Raw genomic sequence first — 16,542 nt, 5'->3', positions numbered from 1 at the left:
CGCAAATGAGCGAGAAAAAACATATTTGAAAAGGTTCGGCATGAACGACGGTGAGATTAAAAAGCCTTTAATACATTTTCCACGAATCCAAACACATTTTTACGATTGATAAATGATTAGAAGCATGTAAATTAGCACATTCTCTTTTCATTTTTCTGTTTACATTTCTACAATACGTTCCCCTAATAACAGCAAACATATGATGCATAGCAACGCGTGTCCATAGCAACCAACATATTGAACTTATTTATCGCAGACGCTTCTCCAGAACGGTTCAGGTTTTCGCTTCAAACGTACAAGAAACTTTAGTTTTGCTCGACCAGTCAAGATGAATCCGGAGGAGGATGCTAACTCCATCAGTGTGCAGGCCGACGCATTCAACGAATCCGTCATGGATCGTGTCGGCGTACTGGAAACGGACCATCCCCTGCTCGAGCGGTTCCAGTCCGCCCTGAAGTCTCACCTGCTGAAGGTGAAGAACCAGCTCGAGGAGGAGGTGGCCGATTTGAACCACCGTCTGGTGCAGAACGAGAAGGAATCGGAAGAGGTCGGCGCGGAGCTGTACGATCTGCAGGAGGAGATCGACAATCAGAAGGAGCTGCTCGAAATTTACGGTAAAGAAATTCTCGAACTGGCCGCCCAGCGGCAGCAGGAGGAACGGCTAGCCGCCCAGTACCGGAAGGAGTTTGAGGAGCAGCAGCTCTCGCTGAAAGAGTTTCGCAAGATGCACAAGGAGCACCTGATGGAGCTGGAAAATCTGACCGTGCTGGAGAGCGAGTTTGCCAAGTGGGCGCAGGAGATTAAGGACGAAATAGCGGTCGCGAAGCGTGTCGCCAGCAAGGACGCCAAGGATGCGCTGGCCGCGGCGGAAGAGAAGCGGCAGGTCGATCTGCTGCTGCTCAACCTGTCCAACGAGGTGAAGCGCAAGGAGCACGAGCTGGAAGAGATCGAGGAGCAGATCCGGGAGCAGGACGGGCAGCGGGAAACGATTAGCCGCAGCCTGGCCGATGCCAACACCGACCTGGAGGCGTTGCAGCACGAGCACAAGTGTCTGGCACAGGCCTGGGGCGAGGTGATAGTGGCGATCCAGCAGCGCGATCGGGTGCTGGTGAAGACGAAGGAAGAGCTGGAAGCGATTTACGAGGAGCACAAAGTTATCAAGAGCAAGACGGAAATCACCAAGAAGGCGGCGGCCAAGGAAATGGAGCAGAACGAGAAGCTGGCCGGCTTCAAGAACCGCATCCAGGGGGACATCAACTCGCTGGAGAAGCAGGTCCGGAAGGAGCAGGAGGATGAAGATAAGCTCAAGCGTGACCTGGATCACTACGCGCTGATTCTCGAACAAACCGAGGCCGATATCCTGAAGGCGCAGCAGGAGGGCCTGCAGCTGGAGAATCATCTCAAGTCGCTGCGCCAAACGCTCGAGAAGCAGAATCGCAAAAAGTTCGAGCTGGAGGAGCAGATACTGGAGCTGCTGCAAGATCAGCTGACCACCGATAAGGCGGGCGAGGCGCAGGGGAAGCTGCTGCGCGATACGCAGGAGAAGCGCCGCGAGCTGGAGATTAGCATGTCGGACACGGAGAACCAGCTGTCGGTGGTGCTGCTGGAGCTGGAAAAGTGGCGTTCGCTCGTGGAAAATTCGAAAGACGTTCTGCGAAAGGCTAAGGTAAGAAAGACGTCGAGGGCGGTTTGCTGGTGTTTGTTTTGTTTTGCAATAGTCATCTCTTATCTTTGCGTCAGCTTGAGCACGACGAGCTGGATGCCGACGCGAACAAGTACAACGAGGAGATAAAGCTGGAAAAGGAGCGTATTGCTGCGAAGCTGCGCAAAATGGATGCGCTGAACAGGGAACTGGAGCAGCTGATCAGCAAGGCGGGCGGGCAGGAGATGAACCCGGACGAGCTGAAGCTGCTCGACGTGCAGCAAGACATCGTGGAGATAGAGGCGCAGCTCAAGGAGGCGAATGCGTCGTGGGTCAAGCTGCAATCGAACGTGGTAGCCCTGTCGGAAAAGCGCTCCCTGCAGCTGAATGAAATCAACTACTCCAGAAAGAGTAAGAGAGGGTCGTGTGGGGCGTGCTTCTGGTAACCTTACTGTGTCTTGTTCTACATTCCTCTTTTGTCATTTTGCAGAGCTGCTGTTGGCGGAACAGAAAGCGATCAAGATCGAGGCGCTGCTGGCGGAGGTGATGAATGAAAACCGGGAGATTGTGCGCTCACTATCGGCACTCAACACGCGGCTCGATGCGGCCAGCCTGGAGCTGTTCAAGACGCGCAAGGTGCACGAGAAGGGCGAGCAGGAGTGCGAAGTGGCCCATCACCAGGCGACGGAGCGGCTGCGCGATGCCGAAATGGCGGTGCTGAATCTCGAGCAGGAGCTGAAGGACCTGGGCAAGGAGATCGAGGACTGCAAGCAGGAGGTGCTGGAGAAGCACCGGGAAGCATTGTCCTGGGAGACGAAGTGCAAGATGTCGTCCGAGGCGAAGAAGTTCAAGGACGAGGAAACGACCCAGAACAGTGAGATTGGTATCATGAAGGCGGAGATCCACCGGATGCAGGTGCGGTACGGGCAGCTGAAGCGCATGCAGGAGAAGCTGGTGCACGATCTGGAGAACACGGTGCACCATCGGGAGAACATATTCGAGTCGGTCAATGCACGGGAGAAGGTGTTCGATGGGAAGTTTAAGACCCGGTCAACGATGCAGCACAAGATCAATGAGCTGAAGAACAAACTGAAGGTGGTGTTTTCGGTAAGTTTGGAGTGGTGTCTTCTTATTCTTCTTTTTGTTGTGACGAGTTTCCCCCGGTCATATCGACAAAGAGTGGCTTAGGAGAAACTTATTAGATACCCTACACGCACAGTAACCGATTAGTCATATCTTAATACGGGTTTATGGTCCGGTTGAGAATAGACTCTATCCGGCTCTGTAGGAGCCGGTGCATTTATAGATTAGACCTCCGGCCCACCTCCAAGTTTCGTAGCCTAAATTAAAATAAAAGGTTCACCACACTACTCAATTTGCTCTCTGAATTTCAGGAAATATCTCAAGCAGAAAAGAGCCTGCTCGAGATCGACACCGCTCAGAAGCTGCTCCAGGCAGAGATCGAGAACAAAAAGCACCAGATCGAGGAGGAAAAGCTACAGACCAATCTGATTCGCGCAGAAACGGAACAGGCATCCCTGCTGAAGCAGGAAAATCTGGATTACATCGTGCGCCACCAGTACCGTGCCCGTCGGTATCGGGGACTGGCCAACGCACAGCAGCTGCCCAAGTTTCGCAACGAAATCCTGATCCAGGCTGATCTGCAGCGCCAGCGCGAGGTGAACGAAAACATTGCCGCAGTGGTGGAGACGCTGCAGCAAGATTTCCCCGTTCAAAAGTATAATCTGAACAAAATTCTTCAGTTGCTGAAATGAGGTGTGAAGTAGATACTTGGGGGCTTTGAAGGTGATGATAATTTTGGATGTTTTTCAGTAGCTTTGTGTGTGTGTGTTTTCTAACAATCCAGTTTGATCGAGTTTAAATAAAAATATATATTTTTATACACGGGCTCTTTTCCATCCGGCACTCTATTAGTCTATCGTTATCTTTGTACACAAGTCTTTGGTGGCACTCGAAAGCTCTCTGCATGGCGTGGTCTCATGAGCTTTAGTCGCCTAAAAATGGGTACCGATTGCTGGTATCCTCCGGATCGGTGCTCAGCAGCAGCTCGTTCAGCTTTGCGTAGCTTGCCCTCCGCTGTTCCGCCTCGTCACGATCGTACAGATCGTCCGTCAGCTCGCCCATCTCGGCACAGCAAACGGCCTCGCTGAATGCACCGAGCGATCGCAAGAAGCGGTAAGTGTTTTGCTTGATGTTTAGCAGGTGACTGTCGTGGTCGTGGTGGCTGGCACGCTTGTTGTACGCGGGAGCAGGAACCGACAGCTTGGGAGCGGTCGCGATCGGCACTTGCGGGACAACGGTAGGAACGATCAGCAACGGCGTCTCGACAGTAGCCGCCGTTGCACCAAGCTCCTCAACGACGCTACTAACTTTAGGATCATCGAACAGCTTCATCGTGTACGATACTACCAGAAAGCAGACGGCGTTCATTGGGAAGGCACGCAGCAGCGTTGAGGCGAGTCCGCGCGATAAAAACGCCCATCCCTCGGCGGCGTGGCTTTTCCGCACGCAATCGATGAGCCCATTGTATTGTGGCTTTCCCGAGATACCATCCGCTTGCAGGCGCGATTTGACGACATCGAGCGGGAAGGTGACGAGCCAGGAGAAAGTACCGGCAAGCCCACCGGCCATCAGGATAACGAAAGGCGATGGATTCGCAACGCACCGGACCATGTACTCGTAGGCGACAAAGTAGCTTGAGAATCCTGTGAATAAATGGACATCGAAACAGAGTTGTAGACCCATGGAAAAACTCCACACTCACTGCTACACAACTTACCCGGCATGTCACGGGCAGCCGTGATGCCCAGCCCGCGGAAGATGCCCCGGAAACCTTCCCGGCGCCAGATGGCGCGGGTACAATCCATCGGTCCACTGAACCGTTCCGCAGCGCGTGGTAGATTGTCCTGCAGCTGAAGGCGCGTCTTGATCAGCTCCATCGGCGAGCAGACAATGCTCTGGGCCAGCCCAGCCGCCGAACCGGCCAAGAAGTGGGAGTACAGCGAGTCCGGATTGGCGGTGCGCCGCTGTATATTGCCGTACACGCCGAACACGATCGCGTTAACGACGGCGACGCCCGCCATCGGGCTGGACATTCCGCGGTACAGTCCATGGACACCCTCGCGTACAACGATCTTCCGGAAGCAGTCGTACGTGCCGCGGTACAGCGGATTGCGATGGTTTTGCGTCTGCAGGTGCACCTTCACCGTGTCGAACGGGAAGCCAACGAGAACACCGGCACAACCTGTGAAGCGAAGAACGGAATCGGTTCGATTATCGCGTGCCCAGGTTATCGGTCAATCGGTTAGGTTAATCAATAGTGCGATAGTGTTGATGGTTTTGCAATCGCTGACTCGTAGAAAAAAAAGCATAACACGATTGGAAGACAATCAACGGATCAGATCGATCGAGAAGAGTGATCTTCCCTGCAGGGGGTATAGTCATGTTTAGCTAGGCCCGAAGTACGCCCCAGCCCTAATGAATCCGGATCGGTGAAAGTGATAATAAGGGAGCGCGACTTGGTGGGCTTGAAGTGGTTAACGATTTTACTGGAAGTTCACAAACAACAAACACATTCTCAGTGATACTATGCAGAAGTCGACGGAAGAAGGGACGTGGACGATTGTCAATCATTATCAGCGGTGCCTAACCGTTGGGGTGATAGCGACGTTGACCTACCGGTCAGCTTGATCATCATTTGAGGTCTTTGTTTGTTTATCACAGTCTCTCTGTCTGTTTCTCTCTCTCTTTGTGTGTCTCTCCTGTTTACTTTTTAGTAAAATCTTCCAAATTCGTAATGTCCGGGTCCGTTGGGGAACGTCGCCTATCAAAGTCGTCTGACCGAAACGTGAACATCACGCCAGATAGGAATGGGCGGTAAGTCCCCAAGGCTCTTGTGTGTGACACGTGCACTTCTGAATGGTTCCGGAATTCGGTGTGTACTTACCTCCCAAACAGCCGGCAGCAAAGTCCAAAGCCATCGAACCAAGGTTGAAGATTAGTTGTTGGCAGTAGGCAGTTTAGTAGATAGAATGTGGCAGGATAGACTTAGCACAAAGGATCGCGGATAGTAGTATAAGAACCCGTGTATGCTTGATATAAAGCCTATATAATGATGGAATGAAGCACAAGCCGAGAAAACTGAGAATGGATGATCTATTCTTGTTCAATTTTCGCCCAGTCGAATGAACTGTGCAAACGAAAGCTCAGTTCAGGTACGATCAGCCTGAAGATGTTGGTCGGCGATCTGCAAAAAAAGGAGAGAAAAGAACAACCATCAACCATCAATGCAAACTTATCAGCAATATTCAAAATTTTCAACATTGGTTTGGCTTTTGCACTTCGGCACTGGGAGATGGTTGTTATTTGGTAGAATTCCATCCATAATCGCATCATATGTCTTCTCGAGACATCTCTCGCAATTACTGATCCTGCTGTTCATGTGGTTGTTGTTTGTGTTGATGCTCTTGCTGTGGTTTTTGTTGTTTGCGGCTGATTACGGAGGGTACCAGTGTACCAGTGTACCAGTTGTGCGTTGCGTGATGGAGAAGCAGAGAGGAGTGTGCCTCAGCATTGATAACCCCAGCGTCATGTAGGCTTCGCTGGGCGGTAAGCCCTGCCGGCTTTCCTGCTTCACTTCCTGATCGGCAGTGGATTGTTTAAGAAAACTTCCCTCTACGACATCATGAAACGCACATGGTACATACGACACCAACGAGGGGTGTGTTGACTGGTGCGCTGATGCTGTTTGTTCTAAATGCGTTCCACGTAAAGGTATGCGGCGGCGTAGAGTGAACGTGCGGATGAATGGAATTTTTTGGTCATCGATCGGAGGGCATGACCTCGTATGTGATAGTAGTAGAAGCATTTGTGCAAATATTTGCCTTATATAAAGTTGGAGAAGGATTAGAATTGAGTGAGCGAAGGAATTATAATTTTCTATAATATACTCCACTCGATCGAGGAGAAGTTACTGATGATCAATTTTCGGAACATTTTGAGATGTTGGAAGCACACCAGCCTGCAGGATCGTGAAATTCGTTCGAGTTTAGCGGGATAACCTTCGTTACCCCGCGTGCCACTGATAAGCGGAAGGCAATTGCGATTCAATAACCGTAATCATCGCTGCTTTACTGGTACAATCGTACAACTGAAAGCTTCGGAACTAAAGACGGCGGATGGTGATCATGCAGACTACGTTAGTTTTACTTTATGCCTAAACACTTTACAGTGAAGCGGTACGTGCTCGTTGGTACTTACCGTTTAGAATGGATTATTAACTAGGAAACTTAGAACGGCACTAAGAGAGACACTCTGTGTCATGAGCTGTCTATAATTGGTATCGGCACAAAGTTGTCGTATTTGAGCACAAGCATTCTCGAGCGGATGGGAGCGATCGTCTGCTACCTCTTTGTGCGTGGAGAGTACCGCGCTTGGTACTGACACTCTGTGCGTTTTTCTTATTCTGCGGCAAACACACTAGTTCACCAACCCACACCAACCACAGTGCTCTACACTACAACGTTTTTCTTCAAAGGCCTCTTCGTTTCGATGAGCTCCTTTAAGTCCACTTGAAGGTTCTATTACAGTTGAACTTGATTTTTCACTGTATTAACACCAACCCGAACTACATTGGAGATTGGTTTTAGCGATGTTTCATTTCACGTTCATACACTGGTCGGACTATACACAAGCAGGTAAATGGAAGCAGGAATGAACGACCGTACAATTGCCCTCCACACAGCACAGCAGTGTAAACTTCCAGACCCGATCGGGGGGAAAAATGGGAACAGTTGCGCACAGTAAAGCCTTCCGGATTTGACTATTTGATCAGTCCGATCGGGACGGCTACTTTACGTGTGCGGGCTGTAGACTATCTCGGCGAACTCGGTCCTCGTAGAACGAAGCGATCGGATCGATCGGACACAGCACTCAGCAGCGCGATCGCGATCGTACAACCGGACCTCATCTTCATTCAGCTGATAAGCCTTCGGGTCGTTTGGCGCGGCCAGCCTGCGTGTAGGCTCGTTCGCGAATAGCCTGGCACGGTCCATTCTCCCGCCGGTGAAGCAGTATCAGCCTAATGGACACAAAAAATTTAAAACCACCAAGACGGCACACCCGAAATGTACGCAGGATCATCCCGCAGGAGTCCCCATCGGCTTTATGGATGCTATGGTACATAGTACTTTTTCTTTTCTTTTGGGGTTCGCTGTAATCTCTGTTACAGCTGCCCTCCGCATTGGCGAAGGTTATCGACGTCCGTGTGCTAATGTGAAATCGGTTCGCAGCAGTTCATCCGCCGTCATGAATTCGCCGCCGCATGGACTATTCAAGAGCTGCTGCACTGAAAAGAGAAAGACGCACAAAACAAAGCTCCCGTCTGTTTTGCGTACATGGCTGGTTTGAATTGTCCGTCGGCATCATGAGTTGGCTTTTTCTAGTACGTAACAAGCACGGCCGGTGTCTTCCGGCCGGAATCAATTTCACAACATCGCTTTCGTCACGAGCAGTGTCGTTAGAATTGCGTTTTAAAGTAGCAGTACTGCTGGAACGTTTCGTTTGAATGTACAAATAATTTCCCGGAACGTAACTTTGTTGCACGCGTGAAGCGTGGCCCGTTCCCGGCACATGGTGGCTGATCGTATGCACCGGCTGCTGCAGCTGTCTGGTCGAGTGTCTGAGATGCAACGTGGCGATAAGAGAGTCAGAGCGAGAGAGCGGACATCGATCGTGGAAAGTAACTTCAAAGTGCACTCTGAACTCACATGACATGGATTGCAGTTGGGTGCGTCCTGCAGGGCAGGGATTGATGTGCTATTGAGATAACATCATGATCTCTTTTCTAATATGTAAGAATATTAAAATCGTTGATCACAACCTCATAGTAGGATTAAAAAGGAGCAAAGATTGATGAATTAATCGATAACTTTGAATGGTATTAACGAAGATACTACAGATAAGATATCCTCTTGGTCCTAAAATTACTAGGACAGGGAGAAATTGCAAAGAAGCATCGTTTATTTTTTATTCATTCATGTTAGCGCTCGTATAATCTTTTTAAAGGTCCTTCACGTCCTATTCGAAAATCTGGAATCTTCCAACAACTAAAGTAGTGTCAGCTTTGGTTGCCATTTTCATTCAACGCCAGGTTAAAAGGTTGTCTAAATATAATTCATAACATTTGTAGAGCCCTAGATTACGTTCCAATCTAGTTCTTTAAACGTTATAGTTCGTTGCTTTTAACGTCATTCTCATTTTGAACAGTATTCTGATGATAAATTCTCACAATTAAAATGTCTTGCTAAGAAGCTCTTAGGTCAAAGTTTGATGATATTGTGTTATCTTAGGTTGTCGTTGCTGGAGCTACCATGCAAAGTTTGTCTACGTACGACTGGTCGTTTGTTTAACTTTTTGCTTCGAATTCATTTGGTACTTCTTGCTTCTATTTTAGCTTTTTTTCTTTCTTTAATTAATTATTTTAATAATTCTTTCTACTATTTGTTCACTGTTACATCCATGGAATGGTTACTTTCGTGCAATATTCAAGCATAACTCAGTTTTTTTACTTAATCAGAGGTCAGTTGTTTAGATGTTTTTGAATTTGTACATAAATGGGAATCTTCGATATTGTATGTTTCGGGTTTTCCACAAATTAAAACACAAACTATAGCAGAATCAAATACAGTCTTTCCTGAGATACACAAATTTGAGTTGAGCGAATTTTTATTTTTGACAGTTCATATGTCAAATCAGTAAAAAAATCCTACCTATTATCAAATAATTTGCAAATTTTCCAAAAGTTTTAAATCACAAAAGATAACCAAATTTGCTTTACGAATCGCATTAAATAAATAATAAATTACAAAAACGAATTTATTTTATTTTATTAAAAAAATCATTATCAATCAAAAATATTTTGGCTGTAAAACGTGATACTTACGCGAAAATCCGAGTTATGCGAATGTCTCTAGCACGCATTATTCGTATAACTCAGAGAAAGACTTTACTCCTCGGTGTACTCCTCGGTGTCCTACCTACTAGTTAAGATTTCTTCCCGTTCTCGCCCTTGCCCTCCATTGGCAATCCCCAGCCGCCGCACGCGATTTGGATCATGCGATCCTTCCCTCTCATGTATACGTAATTTTAACTGTTCGGCTGATCACTTTGATTTCCACCTGTCTCTATCTACCTTTCGTTCACGTTTCGTCTGTGCTCGTCCTCCGTAGACCTTTTGTTTTTTTCATTTCCTGTGTCTATTTCATTCCTTCAATTTCCTTCTCTCTTTGTCAATGTAATTTTCATCTGTCCTGACCAGATTTTCCCTTTTCTAATATTTTAAAATATTAACAAATCATAAATACTCCATTTTAGTATTAGGGTTTAGCTAGATAAGGTTTAGCTTTAAGTTTTTGTTGTACAGGTGAACTCGAGGCGAACAATTGGAAAATAAATATAATAACATAATAATATAGTAATATAAATAAAATATAAAACTATTGACAATATCATTTCATAATTGATTTCGCAATAAAAGAAAACTTCCAATAAATCAATTGAAATGGCACGAATTAACAAATTCTGCAAGTATATGCTAGATACTCGGCAATGGATGATAACTAAAAAAATACTACACAACAAAATGTGGATGAAATATTTCACTCATACTAAACATACTAAACGAATCACCCTGCAGCATCAACCAGCACCCGCGAGTTGAACGGTTTCATGGGATTTGTTTTCCCAATGTTCCGTGCGCATGCGCACTTTGTGAGAATTTCCCATACTGTCAAAATTTCCCTTCGCTATCTAGGAAAAACATTCCCCTCTTCTTTTCTGCTCGGCTGCATTCACCCCCCATTTGATAACGTAATCCTCGCGGGGAGGTCATTCGGTAAAGCTGACCGTCGCATCGAATGACAGTCAGCACACGTTCTTTTCACGTCTAAATCGGGTAACAATTTTGCAGGCGAAGGCGTAAGCGGCGCACAATTATATTGATATTCGGTCTGGGCACGTGGTGGTGTTGGTGATATTGGCGGTTGTTAGTGGCAACCGAAGCCCCCGGCAGCATCCGAACCCGTTGATTGGCGTTAATAGACGCTAATTGTTGTGCGCCAGCCGTGGTGCGGTGCAATTGATTCGCGTATCGAGATTAACATCTGTGACGGACGAACGGCCTGGCCTGAGTTGGTGTGCGCTGGTAAGAATAGCACACTGGTGTGTGGTCTTTCGGGTGCGCGTCATACCGACGGCCGTATTGCGACGTAGGTCGTAAGCGAGCATTGGATCGGAAAAATACGCTATCTGTGTGCAAAAACCTCAGTGTGTGAGAGTGTTTTGGACCGGAAGATACGAAAAATTCCTCCTCCCCCGCGGTCTGTTAGTGTGAGGTGTGCTATCGTTACGTATTGTTGGTCGGTGGTGAAGGAAAAACACGACAAAGAACCAGCTTGAGAGTGGCTGTGTGAAAGCGCAACCATGAATCACCTGCAAATATCAACCGATCCGACCCTGCTCGGGGCGGATCTGCTGCCGGAGTCGCTAACGACCTCGCCCTCGGTGTCGACGTTTCTGCCGGAGGAGGACGCCTCGACCTGTCTGCTGCTGCCGGAAACACCGAGCCCACCGCTGGATTTCTCCCACCCCCTGACACCGAGCATGGGCAACGCGACGGACAACCATGTGCGGGACTCGGTCACGGGCGATGATGACCAGGCGGCCGAGACGAGCAGCTCGTCGGGTAGCTCGGGCATCGGGATGGTCGCACCGGTCGGTGCTGGAGCGGGCAATCTGTTCAGCCACAACAGCTATCAGCATCTGCGCAAGAAGAGCGATGTGGTGAAGGCGGGCCAGGATGGGTCGATGCATCATGCGGCCAGTTTGGGGATTGCGGTTACGAAGGATATGCCCGGGTTTGTGCACTGGAACTGGCCGTTGATAAGGAAGTGTACGTTTTTCGTGTTTCTGGCGCTAATCGTTGCGATGGTCGGGATTGTGGTGGCCATGATCGCCACCCTGCCAAAGTCGTGCAATCCTCCGTAAGTGTTTTGAAGTTCGTTTTAGGTGGACTGTTCTCTACCGTTGACTTTTTCCACCTCTTTCAGCGCCACCTGGTACAAAGGATCGGTGTTCTACGAAGTGTTTCCCGCCAGCTTTCAGGACACGAACGACGACGGTCTCGGTGACATCCGCGGTCTGATTGGACGTGCAGAGTACTTCAAAACGCTCGGCATAGGTGCGGTACGGCTAAACTCGATCTTTCCCTCGAAACACTATCCGGACCACTTCCAGGAAGTTACCTCGCTACTGGATGTGGACGAAGTGCTCGGCAAGGTGGAGGACGTACAGAAGCTGGCAGCCACACTGCACGAGCGCAACATCTCGCTCGTGCTGGACCTACCCATTCACCCGTTCCTGGAGCATCTTAGCCCACCGACGATCGATCTCGATCGGCTGCCGAACCGCACCGACGGTGATATGATCACGAGCGAATTTCTGCGACTGTCCCGCTCGATCACAACGAAGCCAGAGTCCGGTACGGTCGTGTCCGACGTGCTTCGCTTCTGGCTAACGCGCACCGGTGTGGATGGGTTCTACGTGAAGGGTCTCGAGCACTTTGCCGACGATCCGCTGCTGGTGGAGAACGTGAAGGAGTGGAAGTATCTGCTCGGCCCCGATCGTATACTGATGGTGGGACAGAAGTTCGTTGAGCAGCTGCCCGAGCGCACTGTGCGCGATGTGCTGTCGCAGGTGGATCTGGTGGATGTGTATCTGGACGTGAGCAATGGTACGGATGGGATAGCGAGCACGGTACAGGATGCGATCCAGGGCCGGCTGTTGCGTGATGTCGACCACCCCTGGATACACTGGAGCCTTGGCAGTGTGTCCGAGCGTCGACTTACGTCCGGTCTTAGTCCGAACGCGACCCTAGCTGCTACACTGATGGAGCTAACGCTACCCGGTACGCCCAGCATCTTCTATGGGGATGAAATTTCACTCGAAGAAGCAAACGATCCGAAGGGAGAACATGTCGATACGCAGCATCTGCATCATCTGGCCGCCATGGTGTGGGACAGTGCACAGAATCAGTTCACAAGCCGCGGTTCGTTGCCATGGCTTCCGCGCAGTGCTTCCGCTTCGCTGCACCATCTGGACTACGTGATTGAAGCGATCGCGCTGCGGAAACGATCACCCTCGATCTACCAGAACGCGGTCGTCAAGGAGGGACAGATGCTACCGAACACGGATATCAAATCGAACCAGAACGAAATCCTCGTCATACAGCGCTGGTATCCACGGCGGAACTCGTTCGCTACGGTGGCAAATCTGGGCCCGAAACGGGTCTCGCTCGATCTGACGGCCATGTTCTACAGTGGAGAAATCGTGGCAGGATCATCGCTAAAGCACGAGCGTGTTTACTTCGATCGGTTTGAAATAAACCCTCTGGAGACGATTGTGGTGAAGCTACACAAATAAGCCACGTGTTGATGTGGATTTTAAAGCAACGATGGTGAGATCTTACTAAAAGAAGATAACATTTGTAGTGGTAGAATAAAAGAGTTTTGATGATCTTTTCTACCGTTCCAGATCCCTCCGTCGCTCTGTTGTCGATCCAGGAATCGGAATCGAGCCTGCTTCTTGGTCCCTTCGATGTTATCCTCCCAACCCAGTTAGACCATAACTTTTTATCTTTCTTTCTCCATGATCCTCCTCCGCCCATAGTTCCGCAGTTAGTGCCCAACCATGGCATTAGTCAGTGTGTCATTATGCAGTGTTGCTTCGAGTGCGGGTTCGCAAAAAGAAAAAGAAAAAAACGCACGACCACCATAAATGTTGAATTGTATTGTTTCATTAGATCTCTAGATTTTATTTGCTGGTTTGCTGGTTGCCTATCTAAACATCTAAACTACACTATTAATAATAATAATTGTATATTGAAAGTTTGTTAATAAAAGAAACAAACGCATAGTTGGAAATTTTAAAACGCAAATCCTTCCGCAAAGCGGGACACGGTCCGATCGGTGCTCCCTCATCGGGTGGGAGGGTGGCGTGCCGCCTCTATCCTACACTATACACTTAACGATCCTCCTGAATCTCTGAATATCCGAACTTCGTATGCTGGCGTTTCCTTCCCCCTAGCTAAACTATCTAACGTCCTGCGCTTTTAGGAATGGATGAAGAAGCTAACAGGAACCGGTAAGAGAGACAGAAAGAGTGTGTGAGAGAGAACGATTTCTCTTAAATCTACCGTTCCTATGTGCTGTCGCCCACTCACTGGACAGCAGAACAGAACGGATTAAATAGCTATTAAAATCTACCACTAGTACCGCTCTAGTCACTCTATCTGGACGCTCCGGAGGCACGACTGTGTCTGTTGTTCCCTCAAACCAGAATGTAAGAAACAAGATAGTTTCCAACAAAAAACCTCCCTATTTTTACATTCGTAAGTGTTATCCCCTCTCTTTCTCTCTCTCACACACACACTCTGCTTCTTTGTTCCTTTCTTCCTGTGTTTAAATCTTTTCAGGTGCTTCACCAAGATTTGCGATTTAGCCCAATACCGAATGGGACACGTGTCGTCGTGAGTCAATCCTATCGCACTTCAGTGAATGGAGTTTACTAGCGACGAGACGTAACCGTGTCCCCTGGCGGTGTTACGATCGATAGCAAACCCTCTAGTAAAACAAACGAAAAGAACACCTAACGATGGCAAACTATCTTTGCCATTATTTGAGCAAAAATCCATAAAGCGAGTCCTACCTATAAACCTATATGAATAAGAGCTGATGTATCCTTTTTTTGTTACCATTTTTACCTTTTTGTTTGTTAGAACAATTTTGATAAAATAAGACCGAATAAGACTAAACATTGCAAACCAAAACAGAAAAAATATAAGGCAAAACCCCAAAAACTGAAAATTTCATAAATAATAACGTTCCCAAAAAGAGCAAAAATTTCCACCAAAACATTTTCACCAAATTTTGATGCACTTTTACGATTTCTATCCTTTCCTATCCTTTTCATTTTAGAATTCTTTCCCACTTTCTATTTGACAATCACGCTTGTATCATTTTGATATCCCTTTCGTTTTGTTCTTTTGTGTGTGTTTTTTTATATCCATTAGATAGCAAGATCAGTCCGCTTTTCTCTAGGCTCTAAATTAGTCTTTCTTCTCCGTAATTGTTAGTAGCTTAAAAGACCTGTGGACCATGTTCTGTTGGATGTTTTACTCTTAGTGCGTGCGCTGCATGTTTTGGGCAAATATGTTACAATCCGTATTGTGAGTGTTGGCACCTTCTTGAACTACATGTCTACGTATGGTCCGCCTTGCTGTCCGCACTGCTTCCAAGTTTTGTTTTCTCTGCTCCAGTTCCATCGAGCTACATCTTAAAACGATTCTTCTTAGTTTCTCGTTTCCTCCTGCGTGCGTGCGTGTATGTTTTGGGTCAACATGTATCCGTTGTTTCGTTGCCTTGGCACCTGCTTGAACTATATGTCTACGTATTGTCCGTCGAGCAACACCTTAATTCGATTCGAGTTTGACATTATCGCATATCGTTTACTGCCGTCTGTTCGTCAGCCCTACCCTATTTACATCGTTAAAATACTACTGCTAAAAGTTTTATAAAAACAAAAGTGTTTGTGTGTGTGTGTGTGAAACAGATACGCTTACTGTTCTTCTGCCCACGGACACATACGTACAATTCGCAAACATCGAAAAAATAAAAATAAACGCGAACTAAACAAAGCAAAAAACAAGAGTAATAAACCTGAGTAATTTTCCAATTATACCTTCCGTTTGATTTGTTTCCGATTCCAGTCCTCCCTTCGCATTCTTTCATCCTATTTGCAGCGCATTTGTTCCTTCATATGGAACTATTCCAGTTCGATCTTTCATCCTATCTGTATCTCCTTCCCTACCTTGCCATTGCTTCATTACTTTATACCATTAAAGATCAATCCGATGTTAAACCATTTTCTTGCTCTCAATAACACCCGCATCGAGCCCGCTATTGAGCGCAACGAAGAGATGGCGAACAAATAAATACTACAAAATACTGCTGCACTGTTGATAATGATGCGGCGGTGGCACTGCTGATCGGTTCGTCGCTCATGAAAAGTCGCAACCACGATAAAGAGAGAATGATAGAAAGAGAGGACATTGTCGGTGGGTAAAAATAGAAAAAGAGTGAAAGAGAGTTGAACTTGAGGCAGCAGCCCGTTGTAGACTCCTTTTGCACTCCCGCATCAGGCACTGGGTTGGGAGGAGCTGAAGCTTTTCTGCTTGATCGGGGTCGGTGTCGGATCCATGACGTAGTTATTGCCCTCCGCCGTCGGTCCCGTCTGCCCTGGGCCCGTTTGCCCCGGCAGCGGCGGCAGCTTGTCGTTTGGATGCCGATGGCTGGCCGAAGTCTTGCGCGGTTTGGCCAGCTGCGTGGTGGATAGGCCCGACACGGGATACTTGGATTTCGGCGATGGCTGACTGCCCGGCGGAGATCCTCCATTGCTGGTTGGGACTTCGCCGTTGTGTGGGGCAGTGGCGCCGGCGGGACCGCTCACGCCACTACCACCGCCCGCCCCTTTCGGTAGCCCGTTGGAGGCGTTCGCTTTCGGGTGCTTGGGCATGACGAAGGCGCGCGTCTGCTTGAGCAGCGACCGATCGTGCATGAGCGCCGATATCAGTGGCAGATCGAGATGTTTGCTCTTTTCCCGCAGCGTTTTGATGTCGATCGAGGTGTGGTCGCTGGCGGGCTGCTGGTCCACCATCGACGCGACCGTGCTGAGGTCAAAGTCCGGGTACTGCTTTTTGATCTGCGCCTGCAGCTTCGCGCTCGGGCCGCTCGGTTTCGGTGGTGTCGGTTTTGCTGGCACTGCGG

General features: G+C 48.3%; 4 protein-coding genes across 4 annotated transcripts in view; 2 read left to right on the top strand and 2 right to left on the bottom strand.

Moving 5' to 3' along the window:
• Window positions 1-251: 251 nt before the first annotated feature.
• LOC120902378 (coiled-coil domain-containing protein 40) lies at window positions 252-3,545 on the top strand. Its single transcript, XM_040311084.1, has 4 exons — window positions 252-1,666; window positions 1,741-2,053; window positions 2,133-2,749; window positions 3,037-3,545. Exons 1-4 carry the CDS (start codon window positions 329-331, stop codon window positions 3,415-3,417), a joined length of 2,649 nt encoding a protein of 882 aa, XP_040167018.1. The 5' UTR covers window positions 252-328; the 3' UTR covers window positions 3,418-3,545.
• On the bottom strand, window positions 3,515-7,633 carry LOC120902379 (mitochondrial basic amino acids transporter). Its single transcript, XM_040311085.1, has 4 exons — window positions 6,923-7,633; window positions 5,610-5,909; window positions 4,443-4,907; window positions 3,515-4,368 (listed from the first exon to the last, which is right to left on the bottom strand). The coding sequence occupies exons 2-4, from the start codon at window positions 5,641-5,643 to the stop codon at window positions 3,650-3,652; spliced, it is 1,218 nt and encodes a 405-aa protein (XP_040167019.1). The 5' UTR covers window positions 5,644-5,909; window positions 6,923-7,633; the 3' UTR covers window positions 3,515-3,649.
• Window positions 7,634-10,507: 2,874 nt separating this feature from the next.
• Window positions 10,508-13,633, top strand: LOC120899815 (neutral and basic amino acid transport protein rBAT-like). Its single transcript, XM_040306042.1, has 3 exons — window positions 10,508-11,703; window positions 11,770-13,175; window positions 13,253-13,633. Exons 1-2 carry the CDS (start codon window positions 11,144-11,146, stop codon window positions 13,139-13,141), a joined length of 1,932 nt encoding a protein of 643 aa, XP_040161976.1. The 5' UTR covers window positions 10,508-11,143; the 3' UTR covers window positions 13,142-13,175; window positions 13,253-13,633.
• The window catches only part of LOC120899814 (protein expanded), a 47,741-nt gene continuing 44,697 nt past the window's right edge, over window positions 13,499-16,542 (bottom strand). The window contains exon 6 of the mRNA XM_040306040.1: window positions 13,499-16,536. Within this exon, the coding sequence (XP_040161974.1) occupies window positions 15,914-16,536 (623 nt within the window). The 3' untranslated portion in view covers window positions 13,499-15,913. The remainder of the gene's footprint in view (window positions 16,537-16,542) is intronic.

This window comes from Anopheles arabiensis, chromosome 3, assembly GCF_016920715.1.
Source record: "Anopheles arabiensis isolate DONGOLA chromosome 3, AaraD3, whole genome shotgun sequence".
NCBI classification, from domain to species: Eukaryota; Metazoa; Arthropoda; class Insecta; order Diptera; family Culicidae; genus Anopheles; species Anopheles arabiensis.
The sequence above is the reverse complement of the archived record's forward strand: the minus strand, read 5'-3'. Positions and strand labels throughout refer to the sequence as shown.

Bases quoted from the DNA above. Each gene is read 5' to 3' on its own strand.
- LOC120902379 (XM_040311085.1), bottom strand. From the start codon at position 5,643: ATGGCTTTGGACTTTGCTGCCGGCTGTTTGGGAG. The intron at 4,908-5,609 runs GTAAGTACACAC...TTCGCTTCACAG, and splicing joins TGCTGCCGGCTGTTTGGGAG to GTTGTGCCGGTGTTCTCGTT. The intron at 4,369-4,442 runs GTAAGTTGTGTA...ATTTATTCACAG, and splicing joins GGCTGCCCGTGACATGCCGG to GATTCTCAAGCTACTTTGTC.
- LOC120902378 (XM_040311084.1), top strand. From the start codon at position 329: ATGAATCCGGAGGAGGATGCTAACTCCATCAGTGTGCAGGCCGACGCA. The intron at 2,054-2,132 runs GTAAGAGAGGGT...GTCATTTTGCAG, and splicing joins AATCAACTACTCCAGAAAGA to AGCTGCTGTTGGCGGAACAG. The intron at 2,750-3,036 runs GTAAGTTTGGAG...TCTGAATTTCAG, and splicing joins AACTGAAGGTGGTGTTTTCG to GAAATATCTCAAGCAGAAAA.
- LOC120899815 (XM_040306042.1), top strand. From the start codon at position 11,144: ATGAATCACCTGCAAATATCAACCGATCCGACCCTGCTCGGGGCGGAT. The intron at 11,704-11,769 runs GTAAGTGTTTTG...CACCTCTTTCAG, and splicing joins CCAAAGTCGTGCAATCCTCC to CGCCACCTGGTACAAAGGAT.